Raw genomic sequence first — 16,397 nt, 5'->3', positions numbered from 1 at the left:
GCTTAAGTTCTGGCAAGAATAGTGATCGCATAAGCAAAAAGTCCGTTGCAGCCTGTTCAGACCTTGGGCACTGGTTTAGTTGGTCTCCCACAATATGGAGCATGTTCCAGGCTCTGGAAGAAATGGCATGAGGCTACCTCTACTCAGGCAACTCTACCCAACCTCTCCCAAAAGCTCATCAATAGGATCTTCAGCATTCCAGGATAAAAGGCAAAAACACTTCAAGCACAACTCCACAGCCATAACAAGATGGTTCAACCCTGCTCACTGGCCAAAGTACCACCTGCTGTGCTACACAGAGCTTTGTGATGAGAAGCACAGCTAGGGTGGGCCAAGACAGTACATGCTTGTCCTACCAGTTCAGTGTGTTGCTTCTCACTGGAAGCAGCACAGTCCTGAGCTCAGTGACTACCAAATACACCTGACTAGACAGAGTTCAAGTAATAGGGCTCCTTCCCTCACAGACCCGGGAGCTGAAAAATTTTATGTGGATCTGAAAATGCTCTTGTCCAACAGGCTCCTGCCACGTACAGGGCCTCAAGTTTTCAAGTACATAACACGTAGAGTTATCTCACAAAATTGCCCCCTAAACCTGGCAAAATCCTAGTATCAGCAGTTACCCTGAGACAGATTCCTCCTTCATAATTCTGGGAACTGTGTTATTCAGGATTCCCCTTTTCTGCCTTCTCTTGCTCCCTCCTCTGGCTGCCCCAGATGTACACAATACCAGTGACGTGCAGAGAGGCACTGCAAGGTAGCAACAGCCTGAGAGTATGCATCCACTGATTTCAATAGCAGACAGTGCTTCAGAAGGCTGGTGTTCATGTTCAGCAAAACCAGCTTAATTTAACACTGAAGAGAGAACAACGCAAACAGGTTGCGACGAGAGCTGGGACTGCCCTGGTGGTGACTGGAGAGGTGGCCTTGTAGTGGCTGAGGGCAGAGCAGAGATGTTAGTCGAGAAACTATTAACTGGGTGGCAGATTCATAGCAGTGGAGGTGGGGGAGGCAACCCCAGCCCAAGCTCCAATTAGCTTTGATGGACTCTTGTAGGCCAGGCCAATGAACATTCAGAAGGCTCCAGTTTCCCCAGTGCCATTCCCCACTGTGAACAGTCAGGAACAGTACTTGGGCACCTGCACCAGCCTGTGTTCCCGCTGACTTCACTGGGAGAACATGCTCTGAGCACTCCATGTATTTATCACAGTTTGGCTTTCAGAGATTCTTAAGTCAACATAAATTACTTCAAGTCAACTTGACCCACCTTATAAGAGCAAGTAAATTGTCAAGAAGCTTCAGGACCTGCTCAGTGCAGGGATTACGGTAGATTGGACTTCCACTGGGCATGTATCCCACCAAGAATCCTCCAGCTTTCGCCTCTTCAGTTGCAGCAGGCCAACGAGCTCGTTTCACAACTCCCAGAATGGTGTACACGCAAAAGCTAATCTGCAGCAAGAGACATGGAGAGAGTGTTTCTTAGCCAGAACACAACCTGAGTAAATATGTTTTCAGAGAAATGCATCATCATCCCATCTCAAAGGGAATGCTCTACAGTAAGCCTAATCTGGTGATAGGAACAAACACTGGTGGGTTTGCTGCCAACAAAATGCACCAAACTATCATGCTACACTCCATCATCTTCAGTGACCCTTGGCTATGGCAGGATGGCCTAGGAACTCGCTATTAGACAAAGCATCGATGCATGTGGTCTCATGAGTATGCAAGCAACCAGGTAGGTTGCCCTCTAAAAGGAAGGGTCTACACCATCAGTTCCTCATCTCCTTTATGTGATGGGACGGAGGCAGAGATCTGTGATGGCACAGTGGTCAAACTGCATTAGCCCCAAATCACAAGCACAGCTCTGTGGACTGCATTTCAGTGTCTTTTACAGACCTAAAGATAGCAACTCCATTTGCAGTCTGTCCAAGAAGCGAAGACATTTCACTAACAACTCAAACAACATGAATCTCCTTGGATAAATTTTAATTATATTCCATGCTGCAGTCTCAGCACAATGCTTCCCATACTGCCTGGCTCAAAAAGCAGAATTCACTGCACTGTATTTCCAAAAATCATGTAAACTAATTGCTTCTCCAAAACCAAACTCTGCTACACAAGAGTAGGGAATAGTGCCCTTCACTCTGCTGAATAATCTGTTTTTGCATGGCCTACATGCTCACTACTGTAGCTTAAAGAGACAGCCTGTTATCCTGCAGTCTGAAAAACCTACCGATCCACACCCTAAAAAAAGTAGATGATCAGGAGAGATCTTGTGTGTAACCACAACAGAAATGGGGGATGGAAGGAGGCAATTCCCATCTCCGTAAGGATTACACCTCTCCTGGTAATGATACTCACTCTAGAGCGGTTCAGGCCACTAGGATCTTCCAAGACTGGATCGGCAATTTTGTTGTCTGCACCCACATAGGAGATAAAGGCTTCAGGATCCGAGAGGACTCTGGCAGCAGCAAAAGACAGCAACAGGGATTATTGTTTATACCAGGGAATTTGAGCAGAGCTTTGCACTGGCAATAAACATCTCAACAAATACAGAGCAGGCTACAGAGACTAGCTAGTGCTCCACACTGTACATGGGAACATGATAAAAAGCACCAGAGACACGTGCATTCTCCAAACACCTCCAGTTCCCTTGGGCCATGGGACCTAAACCCTTTGAATTTCTTATGAAGATAGCCCTGCTGGGAAAACTCTTGTGTATGCCTAGCTGCCCAGGGCTGCAGGACACCTCAGCTTTAGTAAGGAGAGCTCAGCTTCCTAGCTTCTCCTGAAGATGAGCAAAGACATCTTTTATTTCTCATTTTATGCAAATGCTTTGAGCATGCTGGGAAGTGTTCCTCTATCAACTTAAACAACACTTACCTAGCAATATTCAACAAACAGCACTTAGACTCAGTTGGCAGTTTCTGAACTGCAGGAGAGCTATTACCACAATGACTGCCCAGAGTACAGGAGGTCACAAGGCAGTCCACTACCCTCATTTGGTTTGTGCATTCCCTTATTTGGCACGACATTACCTCTGCAACACCTCCAGCTCAAAGCTCAGAAAAACGACCCATACCTCTGCATCTCCGGGGAGAGCCATAAGCCAGCAACAGGAGCCATGAGCTCCTCCAGAAAAACCTTCTGCCGCTCATAGTCCTTGAACTGGTTGCTGATGAGGACGAGGGCCTCCATAAGAGCACACTTCTCCATCTGCGTCAGAAGTAGCTCATTGGAGAGCAGCTGCTTCACATGGTTGTACAACATCTCAAAGTTTGGCTAGAAAACACATCCAATGGAATAGCGTCATGCATTTGGTGTGGAGGAGGGCCACTGTGGGAGGCAGAGGTGGGGTGTACTGTACTACACAGAACAGCTGGAGGAGCATGTCTAAGTTACCTTTTCTCTACATAGCCATCTCCTCAGTCTCAAGTTTCTCCAAATGTTCAGTCTGAAAGAATTGCTTTTCTTCCCTACCCCTCTATCATCATCCTGCATCCAGTTTAGTCTCCAGAATGACTGAAATAAGCAGAGGAATCTCTCTCTTCTAGGCAGTCATATCCCCTACAGCAGTATCACACCTCAAAGTAGTTCTGGTGCTTTTATTTGCTCACAGAAAGTACCTCACTCCTTTGGCTCTCAGGTGCCAGACTTAGGACTCTTCCTCCTCTTTGCTCACAACTAGGTTAATAACGATTCATACAGTTATCACTATCTCCACAGGAAGGGCTGAGTTTCTTCCCTACCCACTCTAGTGGTAACCATGTCTTCCTGCTACTTTGTATAAGTGTTAGCAATCATCCTCTTCAGCAAAGTCATCTGAACTTATTTTGGGGCAGCTCTGGGCCCTTAGCTCTTCCTGTAAGGATCTTTCACTGGCCATGGGAAAGAGGGAGCTGTAGTTAAAGGACCAGTAGAGTGAGACAAAGACCAACCCACTAGTTCTTAGCAGCTATTGCAGAATGCAGACTGGAACCCCTAAATTACCTTAATTAGCATCCTGAAAAAAAGTCTTTGTTTAAACTAGCAATGTCCTATGGTGCTCCCATAATCCTAGAGCCACTGCACACAAACACCACTGAAGAATGGAGTTCAGAGCTACACACGTTGCATGCAGGCTGTTTAGTTCAGCAAAACCAAACAAAACACTGGCTCATGGATTTTAAACATGTTTGTTTTTTCTAGTCTCCTCAAGCTAATCCAGAAAACAAATACTCTCCTCTTGCTCCTACATTCTGTTAAGGAATAGAAGTCTGGAGATAAGTCATTGCTAGTGTCTTCAGCTAAGGAATCGATTGAGATCACAAGTGACAAAATGGAAATTCAGCAAAAGTGCCCATAAAATTAATCTAGTGCAGCTTGTATCCTCCTCCTCACCCCTTTTGCATTTAACTCATCACCTTTTCATTTAATTCATCACTTTACAATTCAACTCTTCAGGCAGAAAAATTTTTTTGGAGGGGTTGGGTGGGTGGCAGGGCGTGGGAAGAAGGGAGGCGCAGGGAATAAAACACTTTGCCATTTGCATGGAAGGAATGTTTCTTGGAAAAATAACAGAATGTAACCAAGGAAGCTGAAGATCCCACAAAATCCAGCTGAAATTGAGGCAAGACTCTTCATAATAGAGTTGCGTTTACATACCAGGACAAGCTGAGGGTAATCCCGACACATCTTTATGATTGAGGAGCACGCATGCCTTCTCACATTCTTCACTGCTCGAGTTCTAGGAGCCTGGACAGACACAACAAACTTCAATGCAACAAAACAAAAGTTCAGACAAATGCAGGGTATCTTCATGAGACAAATGCATTACATGCAGTTTTCTGCACTGTTGAGTACAGATCAAAAAAGCATTTCCACACCTCCCCACGCCAAACAATCATGCAACAACTAAATTTCCTCTGGAGCAATAGCCAAGTCAAGAAGCCCATGTTTAAACAAGCTGTACTCCAGGAGCAAGGATATCGTGGATCTTACTCTTTCAAGACTCCAAGCACTCCCTAGGTGGCTGGCAGCTTTACAGTCATCCTTCACAGCCACATATACCAACTACTGAAGAATACCGACAGCTAATGAAGGGATTCCACTCTCAGGAAGGTCAGCATAGACCAGGGGACTAAGGGCACTGGCTTTAGACCATACCTGTGGCCTTCTAAGTTCGTGAGCCAAAGCTTCTCAGGCTACGTCAACCAAGAAGAGATCAGCTATATCTAGACTTTCCAGCCCTTTCCAGGAGCACGACTATACTTGAGAAGCCGACTACAGCAGAGTATTTACAATTTGATCCAACTGTTATAGCTCATAGTAGATAATAATTCAGACATACCTTACTTTCTTCTATAACTTCAAAGGTAACTGAAGCAAACAGCTGTGAGAAAAGGGAGGAAAAATCCAAAAACTCACATCATTTGTTAATATCTAGCACTCATGTGTGTTTTGAGCTCAAGGAATAGATATAAGTCTTTAGTGCAATCTCATTAAAGTCAGTGAAGAACCCTTGACTAATTGAAAGATGAATCATCAGCACAGCGAGGCCTTGAAATAAAATATGGTGTCTACTGTTACCAGAACGTGCACTTAGTGTTAAGATTTAAGGCTAGGAACTGCAAAATATCTGTTATTCGACATTGTTTCTTCTTGAACAAGACTCGGTCTCTGTTTTTCCCATCTTTAATAACGAAGGATAGTCCTTCCCTGACTAGGAGGATTCACTTTTGCAGTTTAGTACAAGGGCCTTGCACCACAAAAAGCCTACCTGATTTTAGCATGGTCTGCAAGTACCTACCTTGGAAAGTACTTGCGGTAGGTATTCTGGTCGGTAAGTGACAAATGGGAAGAGAGCAGACACATTGGTGAGCACACAGGACAGGATGAGAGGATCCTTTGTTTCAAAATTAAGGACAAGCTGCAGCAGATCTATGCCATCATTCACTGGGATTTCCTACAAAGGCAGCAACGGGAAAGAAGAAGGAAAGAAAAAAGGAGACAACACTCAGTACTTCAGCCTGTAGCACACATCCTATGACTCCTAGAGCTAGGCCATGGAGCTGCTGCTATCACATCAGGCCTCTCAGCTGAACACAGCTGTTCCCAAAGCAGAAAGAAAAGCAGTAGAAACCTCTGTTTAACTGTGTGCAATGTGCACTTGGTGAGGGAAAAAGGACAGCAGCATTGCAACTGTTGGTAGGGCAGTCTTGAGATGTCAATCTCAAGCCCCCATACTATTGCTTGCACCTCCGGGAAAGGCCAATCTCCTCTCTCACAGTTTGGCTCCCAATTCTGCTCTTGACTCTGTCCAACAGATTCCATGCTCAACCAACTATATCAACCCATATAATTATTTTACTGTGATTAGAATGATGAACTACAGTGCATGAACAGCCTAATCTAATACAAAAATCAAGTCAGTCTACATCAGACTGAGAAAAAAATGCTTTCCTTCTGATTCACCTGCTGTTGAACAAAAAGCAGAAAGAAACTGCTTCTGATCTCCTACTCCCTGAGCATGAGTTTCTCTCATTTAGTTAGTAGTTAAAAAAAAAAAAAAAAAAAAAAAAAATCTAATCAGGGGATTACTAAAAAGAATAAACTTAGGAAATTTCCACTTAAGCAGTCCTCTTCTCCTCTAGCAAGGCACTATGTCAAAGCATGCCACCTGAGCGCTCTCCTGTGACTTCTCATGGCATAGTATCCAGAACCAAGACATGCCTGAGAGTAAGCCAGTATGAGTTTGGTCCCATCTAAAGAAGGGTCAGTACTCCTCATGAGAATCACTAACCAATGTGGGGTTTTGCATGGAGGTAACCAGTTACTACAAACTTTTCAAGGACAACATAACTGAAAAAAAACACTCATGTCAACCCAGAACAAGCCACGAGAGCAGGCAAGAGCATCTGATACACATACATCTTTATCCAGGGTTCGAAACATTTGGCTGATGACGCTCTCCGAGAAGAAGGTCATGGCATCCCACTGCACAAAGGATGGAGAGAAGATGGAGCAGAGACCTTCGCCTGTCTTAGCTGAAAGGAAGAGAACAGTGGAGCTCTCACCATGGTCCTCCCCACATGCACAACAGCAGGGTGATAAGCTCCTGCACTGCAATCTTAGCACTCACAAGTATTTTGGTCACACAGCTCTCCCTGCAGATGCCTAGCAGGGATGCACTGGGAGCAATTAAGGTACTCCAGTGTGATTTGCCTCATTCAGGTGAAGGCTCCTGAGACATAAGTCTGACCTTTGAGATACTATAGGGAGCAACACCAACAAATCACAGAAGAGAAAAGAAAAGAAGGGAGACCACATGCTCAGACTCAGCGCTGCAGGCAAGACTGCCCTCGGTGTGACTTTGCAGAGCACCAAGTGGCCTTCCTTCACAGGAGGAAAGCAAGGTGACTGACAGCAGGATTTGCCAGACAGGCAGAACTTCCCTGGACAAAAATAATCAATATGTTACGGAGATAATAAGGCCCAAATAATTGTAAAATTGTATCAGAGGGACAGCTGCACCTGTTTTGCAGAGAGATTTTGGGGAGGGAAGGGAGGAGCCAGGGACTTTACATTAGCTACTCCATAGGTAGACTGCAAAGGGTTAAATTTGGGGTGGGGTGGGGTTGATTTCATTTTGCTTTTAACTAGCAAAGACCTTAAAAGCCTGAAAACCTAGTGTTGAGCCTTGGCTCCCCCTTGAGGAAAAAAAAAAAGGCAAAGAAGTTTCTTCTTGGCTTGAATTAAGAAACAAATCCCACATCCCAATTTTTTTTCAGGTAACTTACAGTTCATGGGTCCAGTATCAACAGGAGCTGTGAGTTGGTACTTCAGCCATTCACCAGCCATTTGGAAGCCAGTTTGAGGGTCCAGACGACAAGCCATCCTCATCACCTCTCCTTGCTGGGCTCGGAAAGCTGCAGTGAAAAATTGGACACTGTGCAAGAAGTTGATGCTGCAAATGCTCCCTTCCCCAAAGCTCACCTGCATCTTTGCAGACCTGGAAACATTATGGACTGTTGCTCTGGCAAGAGCTGTGTAGTAAGCTCAGATATACAATCAGTAAACTAGGTGTAACAGGATGGGCAGTTTTTGAAGTGATTTAAATGGACTAAAAAATGATGGATTAACAGAAAACGAAGTGCAATTAAAATGCAATATGAATTATGAAAATCTATGCTAAACCCAGATTTACTAGAATTAAGCCTCTATTTTTCATTTAAAAAACTCTTCAAACTATGCATGTTTGCTGCTTACAAAGCACCTTGAGACAGGAAAAGAGCATTAGATAACTACCACTTCCTTCAGCTAAACACACTTTTTCTAGATTGTTCAACTTAACCCAGTTCAGATTCTAGGCTGACAAACTAATGTGAACTCAAAAAACCCAAAGAAGTCCAGTTTTCAATTTCAAAGATATTAAAAGCAAAGTACAGAACAGGAATTTCATTTGTTCCAAAATATTCAAGTACATGACCACACAAAAGAATAATCTCTGGTGACTACAGATGCAACTTGCATTGTTTAAAAAAGTTGTTTCATCAAGGAATTTTATTTTGTGTTTCAAAATTAATTATGATTAAATTTAGCTATTTTAACTGCTTAACTCTAACTATTGGTGCTGAACCAGAAGCTTCTTAGCAGGGCCAAGACAGATTTTCTTTCTGGAATGACATTTAAAGTCTTTTGTAAGCTGCCTTCCTCTCCTAACCTGAGCAGGACTCCAGGCTGTTTCATTTTCTCCTCTAGGTGACGGAGAGGCACATTTTCTTTGACACTAGGTAGCAAATGCTACTAGGCCACCTACCTGGCTAGCAAGCAAAATAATAGCAAGTAGTAAGTAAAATGAAACACCTGAGCTGCCACAGGAAAACCCTAGATTAATTTAACTCCAAGATCCAGGCTGAAAGAGTCAAGACACAAATGGAAGCTGCCAAGCCAACATGGTAGGCTCCAAGCTCCGCCAGCAACTGAAAGTAAGAGGGAAGGTACAGACAACAGCATCCACACAGGCAACTTACAGTTGAAGAAGGCATTGAAGTCCTCATCACTGTCAAAATCAAAGCGGGAGTATTCACAGCTGGGGCTGTCTGTTTTAGAAGGAAAGCCCACCTGGAGACAGAGCAGACAAGGTCAGGAAGGAAGAGAAATTACCCATCACAGCTAACAGCAGCTTCAAGGAGATGAAGACTGAAGGCAAGGAGCAGACAGTAAAATGTTGAGACAGAGCTGTTTACTCAGTGGCCTGGAGATCATGCCTCTGGCAGGCACAATAAAAATGTAGTTTCTCCCCCATGATCCACAGGCCACGTTCACTTAGGCACCTTCTCAAACCTATCTGGCCACAGTTCCCACATACCTTCACTAGGTTTGTCATAGATGCACGGAGATACTTGGGAATCATAGCCAGCAACAAGGGGTCACGAGACAGAACTTCATGCCGAAAGAGGGCTCCCCATGTGATCTGGGTGGAAGAGCGCAGAAACTGGGGGGAGAAGAGCAAAAAGAGGAGAACAGAGAAGGATTTCAGTGCTGGAATCTCCACTGCTAACATTAAGTGTTGCTGTCAGAAGGCAATAGCAAATTACACTGACTATTCGGCTGAGGCCAAGGCACCTTGCATGCACAACCCAAACTTCAGAACGCCAAAAGTCTCTAAGTAAATACTAGGGCTGACTGCAAATTCTGCACTTTCTACTCAGCACCTCTGTGTCAGGCACTGTTCCTAATGGGGTGGTAATGGAGGAGAAACCACTCTGCCTTCCAGATGTTCAGCTGAAGTGGAGAGCCTGGAGAGCAGTATTTGGCAGCTGAAGTTCTCCAGTCTTCTATAGCTCAATTATGCATTCACACATTCTTGCATAGACATACACGAGACTTTCAGCCCTTTACATACCTGGCTGGGATGGGTTGTGAAGGCTAAAAATGAGTCAAGGTATTTTCCAAAGTTGGCTGGCGTTTCCACATCAGAATCTGAGCCCTATTAGGAAGACAAACAATTTCAGACAAAATAGTAACTCTGTGTCAGGCTGGGCTTACAAGTGGCATGTCTCTGGGTAAAGCAGGAGCACTACGTACAAGGCTATAGACTGTAAAGGAGCAGAGAAAAAAAGACCACCGAACAACTGTGATTTTTTCTGAAACCAGTATAGTCTGAGGAGTAGCAAGTTCTGCTGACCAGCCTGGGGGTGCTGGAGACAACACCACCCTCATTCAAGAGAAAAGTGTGACTTCTCAGACAGAGTCACAATTTTGCTCCTATTGGGTCAAGCCCACCCAGCAGGACCAAAGTGGAGCAATACGCAACTGTAGACTGCAGAATTTCACAAGTAAACACACCCAGATGATTTCACTCCCATTCCTCCAAATGTTTCCTGCATTTAATGTATGGACATCTCTTATGAATAACTTTCTGGGAAGTTTGTCAGCAAAATAAGTTTTGCCCGGAGCCACAAATTCAAGGTTTTGCTGCTCCTCACTAACCATATGACCTAGCGCCCTCAAGATCCCTGTTCTGGAGCTGTACAGCTCAGTGCTGCCTCTCCCGAGTGAACCTGGACATGAGGACTTAAATACCCATCTCATTACTTCATTACGGACTAATGGCTCCCACTGCCTAACAGCAAGTGAAGTCACTGAAAGTAGTAACACACCCTTTGTTTGCTGTCCATTCTTTTTAAGGATAAATTCTGAAAGGGTTGGTTTTTTTTTATTTCCCCCCCCGTGAGAATTTACTTTGCTCTATCACTTGCACAGGCTGGCTGCCTCAGTCTCCCCACAAATAGCATCTCTCAACAAGCCTGCCACCTTTACTGTAGAAGCACTGTGCTGAATGAAGGGAGCAGGAATTCAGCAACCAGCATGGCATGCAACGTATCAATGTGCATCTTCATCTCAACATTGACACAAAACATCAGAAAGATGAGCAGCAGAAACAAAACCTGTTTCTTCCTTCAGCTTGAGAGAATCTTGGTAGAAGAACAAACAGGTATACTCTTTTGAGTTATTTTTAATAGGGATATTTAAAAGGCTTCCAACACAAGAGTAATTTCCTAGAGTAGTTGTTCTGTAGCAGTAGACAGCAAGAAACTTTACCAATTTTCAGTGAAGCTTCAGCGTTTTGCAGAGGTTATAGGAGGTGATTCTTGATGACAACAGAGGCCTTGAATCAGTCAGGGTCTCTCCATTCTACATTCCCATGACTTGGCAGGATACAGTTATCCCACTTGCAAGCAGAGCCATTTCTGTCTTTTCCAAATGTGTAGAGTGAACCCCACAGCTACCAAATGTACAGACAGAACCCTGGTCCTACCTTAGGTCAGGGTTGCCTCACCCCCAGCCCTAAAAACTAGCCTTGCCAGGGTTGCTGTCGGTATTAGTAGAGACTTACTAGCAATGCACACAGCTGGCTGCCCAATGCGCACAAAACTTGGCAAAGTCTCTTCAAGAAAACATAGTGCTTCTCCACCAGGCCTTCTCCATCTGCTGTCCTGGGAATGAGGGGAGGGGGAAAAACAGGATCACAGCTACTCACACTGTAGGTAACAGGCACACTGCTATCTATCTAGTAAATAAAAAGAGGACTAGGGCAATGTGATTTTATTGTGGTGCGATTTTCTTTACTATTATCAAGACGTACTGCTTTATTGGCATCTAAAACCTCTGAAACTGCCTCTCTGAAAGAGTCCCCCCCTGATCAGTTTCAGGCTGAAAGAGAAAGCTGGGGAAGCAGTGACATTTACACTACTTTTGTCCTTCAATTATGAGATTTGAAAAAACTTGCAGTTTTTCAGGTTTTGCAGAAGAAATGGTGGTTTTATTCTCTCGTAACCCAGTCCCAGCTTCCTGCAGTTAAGCAGCAATATCTTTTGCAAATCACGTCTACAAAACCATTTGTATGCAGTTTTGCGTGAAACTACAGCAGCAGGATGGTACTCACTGGGCAGCAGAGAGAATGTAGTGCATGGCAACGTCTCCGAACAAGACCATCAGAGGCTTCCGATCCTCCAGCTTACCCTACGTGTAAAATACACCAAATGCCTCAATTAGAACATAACTATTTATTCCAACCTACAGAACTATTTATTCCCATCTGCAAGTGAAATAGGGAGATCCCCAGTTGTCCTTCCATCTGGGGAGGGGCTTACTGTCCACAAATGATTTCAGTAAAAACTTGCCAAAAAATCTAAGGTAATCCTGATCTCAAGAAATTTTCCCAAGCAATCCCACCACAGGAAGTTTAAACTGAAGTAATGATCCTGAAACTTTAACTCTTCTTCACAGCAGACTGGCTAGTTACTTAAAGGCAGCTAATAAACACTCAGCCTTGACACTAAGCTGCTTGTGAACATATGGGTCAAATCACCTGTTTAGATCCTGCAGTTATTTCTCTGAGCTGCCAGATGACACAGCTGGTGACAGTATTTCCCACTTCACAGTCATAGAAAGTGGGGGAAAAAAAAGTCAGTGGGGACCTCCAACTTGGGGATCTCCAAAACTGCAAGGAGAGGCAAGCACAGAAGTTGGACAGGGTTCCAACAGTTGCTGTATGTATTGTGCTGACATGACATTCACACTAAATATCATTACCATAAGCAGCCAAATTTGAATTTTGTTTCTTAAATAAAAGGGCAAAGATATCATTGCTCGATCTGAAGACTATATAGGAGAACAGGAGTGTCCTGGTTTCGGCTGGAATAGAGTTAATTTTCTTCGTAGTAGCTTGTATAGTGTCATGTTTTGTGTTCAGTATGAGAAGAATGTTGATAACTGATGTTTTCAGTTGCTGCTAAGTAATGTTTAGACTAAGTCAAGGATTTTTCAGCTTCTCATGCCCAGCCAGCAAGAAGGCTGGAGGGGCACAAGAAGTTGGGAGGGGACACAGCCAGGACAGCTGACCCAAACTGGCCAAAGGGGTATTCCATACCATGTGACATCATGCCTAGTATATAAACTGGGGGGAGTTGGCCTGGAGGGGATTGCTGCTCGGGAACTAACCGGGTGTCGGTCAGCAAGTGGCGAGCAATTGCACTGTGCATCACTTGTTTTGTATATTCCAAACCTTTTATTATTATTATTGTCATTTCAGTATTGTTATTACTATCATTATTAGTTTCTTCCTTTCTGTTCTATTAAACTGTCCTTATCTCAACCCACTAGTTTTACTTTTTTTCTGATTCTCTCCCCCATCCCACTGGGTCGAGAGGGGAGTGAGTGAGTGGCTGCACAGTGCTTAGTTGTTGGCTGGGATTAAACCACGACAAGGAGAAAACAAAGGGGAGCCAGAGAAGCTGAGGAGGAAGAACTCACCTTCCTGCTGACAGCAATCAGGAGACACTCTGCTGCTCCTATTTGGAGCTCAGGCTCATTTAGGAGCAGACACAACATCTCCAAGAGCTTGCAGTTGTCTGCTGTGATGTGGCTCAGGGCCACCCAGTCAATGTAGCCAGCCAAGGTGTTGAGTGCTGCTATTCCCACGCGGCAATTTGCCTGGGCCTGTGAACAGAGAGGATGCAAAAGGTCAGAACCAGAGAGAAACAGCAATTCCCATCTAAAGCCATCCACTCCCTGGAATAACAGTACCAGGAACCACCCTGAGAGAGAGACTTGGACCCTTCTGTTGTCACCCCTCACTTCTCCCTTTTCGAGGACTTTGTCTTATGGGTGAACAAATCCATCTGCAAATGAGAACTGCAGCCAATAGACTCCAAAGCCTGGGAAATGCCTACTTCTAAGCAATCTTGGTCTTAAGAATGACTAATGCACTAACTCCCACATAGGTCCACTCACCTTTGGCTCCTGAGCCAGATCAGTCTTCTGAAAAAGAAACCAAGAGATAGTGAGTGAGCAGCTACAGCACACACTTCCACCCAGCCACTGCTGGACAGGCTTATTCTCAAGAACGCAGCCAGAAGCAGCTTCACAGAATGGCTCCCTAGTGAAAGTGGCTGCAACACAGTCTCCTGCTCAGGACATTGCTGTAGCCATCATAACTACCTCTGCAGCCCCCTGGCAGGTAAGACAACAGTACTTTGAATTGCAAGTTAAGCCACAATTTCCTTCTCATCCAAAAGATGACACTCCAGTCAGCAGGCACCAGGGAGACAGAGGGGACAAGAAGGAAAGGCATTTCAGTGCTTCCTGGAAGCTTCCAGGGAAGAAACTTTTCACCTTTTACAGCATCTTACATCCAAAAGCCAGACTCTGAAAGATGCTGGTGGCTTTTATGTACTGAGATTGATGTCTGAAAGGGTCAGTGATTTGTCCATGGTCAGAAAGGCAGCTGGGTAGAGCTTACAGCCTGACTCCCAGTTCCACACACTTAACAGCAGCAATGCACTGCTTGCACCATCTTTTTGACTAATGCAAATGAGTCCCTCAGACACTCAGGTTTGATTAGTTTTTCAGATGTAAAGACACCACAAGCATTCCTTTCTGCTGCAAGGTTTCAGTTTGGAAACTCGGTCCATCAATGTATTCAGTGCAGTGGTTTTAAGTTAATCTGGTTGTGTCCCAAACATTTAACAACCAAGCCACCATACCAGAACTGCATACTTATAAGCACTGCAGATTATCATGGTCTTGGGGAACTGTCCATCATCTTGCCCAGTCTCAGTGTGCAGACAGGTAACTGAACACCCAACCCTCAGAATTTACCCTGTGCACAAACATCCCGAAGATCTGCTAACCTGTGGAGTGGTGAGGGCTTCTTGTTCCTGGGGTGCTCCAACCTTGCCAATCAGAAAGATTCCACCGTTAGCAGAAGCAGCCACACTTCAGAGCCTCAAGCATTGCAATTCAAACCTTACCTGGAAATGCATTTCAACCAGACTACAAAATGCACCAGGGTCTCCCACCCACCACCATGAACTGCACAGAGAACTGTCTGCTCTAGGGGGGTTTGTTCAGCCTGTCAGTGCATCACGAAAATGAATAAAAGTCAGGTAGGAGATGGCTTTTCATTGCCTCCCAGTTTCACATTTAGTGTAACTCTGGATTTTAATTCACAGAAAAAAAGATCAAGAGATACACCTAAGCAGCTTATTTCTAGATTGGTTTCCCAATTGTGCTTCACTCTCAAATCCACTTCCTTCTCACAGGAACAGACTGGTGTAGAGACTTGCCTTCACCATCCATCTTGAACACCTGCACTTCTCTGACTCTAGGTAAAAATTCAGGAAAGAAGTATCTTTACACAAAAAAGAGCATTCCTCACCACAACTTGACAAAAAAGGGCTTCCTGACCCGAGGTCTTGGAGAAAAGGACCAGAGAGGCCCAGATGCAACGCTGAGACATCAAAAACTTTTTGCATTTTTTTGGTGCCTCACCACAAAGACACCACTGCAGCATAAGAGAGCAGATGTGAACCCAGGATGGCATCACTTTACCAGTGTGTTACGTAAACTACCTCAAATCTACCCATTTCTGCCACAACCACACCTTCATTTTGCTAAGCCACACGCCCCTACTGTCAGTGGAGCATTCCAACAGCACGGATGAGACACGCATCCGCTCAAGCCATTTAGACTAGCAAACCCAAACTACCAACACTAACCCTGTCAACCTTGTCTGTTTAGTCTCTCTGATCAGGACCGGCTTCCTAGGCCACAGCAGACCCCTACCTCACAGCAACAGCAATGGATTTCAGACAGTTTCTGCAATTGCTTCCCCAACAACTTGTGAGTTGTATCCCATTTCCTAAACACCTCCAGCACTGACTGAACCCAAGGAAAGGAGACTCTTACCATGCGTCTGTACTTGTTAACGTTCTGCTGCAGGGTAGTTAGTAAGAAGCCAAAGATCTTTTCCATGTTCTGGGTGAGGGTTTGCTGAATATCTCGTCGCCGCTGGGTAGGCAGAGTTTGAAAAGTCACCACATCCTCTGCCAAACGTAGGAGGATGAACATCACCAGTTCCGTCTGAGTTTCCTGATGTCCCCAAATGAAATACACTCCATCAGCACGTTAAAATCTCTAGACATTAGCTCAGAGATGTAGAAAGAAAGTGAGCATGCATGAAGATACAAGTCACACCTTGGGAAAACAGGACAGGAGGACGGCCCTCTCTCTGCTAAAAATCTCCTGGAATAACTTAATCTTACAGGGATTTTTGAGTCCATCATCAGCCTGTCTCACCTGACCATAAGTGAGTTAGGCTTTCCTCAGGATGATGGAAGACTGAAACCCATACTATGAGCAAGCAGAAGAGAACAGACAGGTGTGTTTCATACCCCTTGCTTGGAGAGGGTATCCAGCTCCTTTAGCATGTCAGGCCAGTGCTGTGGCCATTCACGCTTGATCATCTCCACCACAATGCGAGACAGAACATCTTTAATGTGACTTTCCTCCTCCAGAATACTTTGAGTTCCCTGCGATAGAAGAGGGGCAGAGTTATACAAAACAGCAAACAC

The 16,397-nt window shown here is 44.7% G+C and overlaps 1 protein-coding gene across 10 annotated transcripts in view; it reads right to left on the bottom strand.

Annotated features, from left to right (window-relative positions):
* XPO5 (exportin 5) overlaps positions 1–16,397 on the bottom strand; it is a 30,700-nt gene that overhangs the window by 12,462 nt on the left and 1,841 nt on the right. For 2 of the 10 annotated variants that reach the window (XM_041128581.1, XM_041128586.1), the window contains 19 exons: positions 16,218–16,355; positions 15,733–15,915; positions 14,676–14,717; positions 13,777–13,803; positions 13,297–13,482; positions 12,353–12,484; positions 11,927–12,003; positions 11,378–11,477; positions 9,884–9,967; positions 9,347–9,472; positions 9,009–9,099; positions 7,776–7,904; positions 6,907–7,022; positions 5,786–5,941; positions 5,327–5,368; positions 4,642–4,749; positions 3,080–3,279; positions 2,359–2,458; positions 1,265–1,446 (listed from right to left, as the gene is read on the bottom strand). In XM_041128581.1, the coding sequence (XP_040984515.1) occupies positions 1,265–1,446; positions 2,359–2,458; positions 3,080–3,279; positions 4,642–4,749; positions 5,327–5,368; positions 5,786–5,941; positions 6,907–7,022; positions 7,776–7,904; positions 9,009–9,099; positions 9,347–9,472; positions 9,884–9,967; positions 11,378–11,477; positions 11,927–12,003; positions 12,353–12,484; positions 13,297–13,482; positions 13,777–13,803; positions 14,676–14,717; positions 15,733–15,915; positions 16,218–16,355 (2,219 nt within the window). The remainder of the gene's footprint in view (positions 1–1,264; positions 1,447–2,358; positions 2,459–3,079; positions 3,280–4,641; positions 4,750–5,326; positions 5,369–5,785; positions 5,942–6,906; positions 7,023–7,775; positions 7,905–9,008; positions 9,100–9,346; positions 9,473–9,883; positions 9,968–11,377; positions 11,478–11,926; positions 12,004–12,352; positions 12,485–13,296; positions 13,483–13,776; positions 13,804–14,675; positions 14,718–15,732; positions 15,916–16,217; positions 16,356–16,397) is intronic. The other 8 variants (XM_041128583.1, XM_041128582.1, XM_041128584.1 and 5 more) reach the window with 8 other exon arrangements.

Source organism: Aquila chrysaetos, chromosome 13, assembly GCF_900496995.4.
Source record: "Aquila chrysaetos chrysaetos chromosome 13, bAquChr1.4, whole genome shotgun sequence".
In the NCBI taxonomy this organism is placed as follows: domain Eukaryota; kingdom Metazoa; phylum Chordata; class Aves; order Accipitriformes; family Accipitridae; genus Aquila; species Aquila chrysaetos.
The sequence above is the reverse complement of the archived record's forward strand: the minus strand, read 5'-3'. Positions and strand labels throughout refer to the sequence as shown.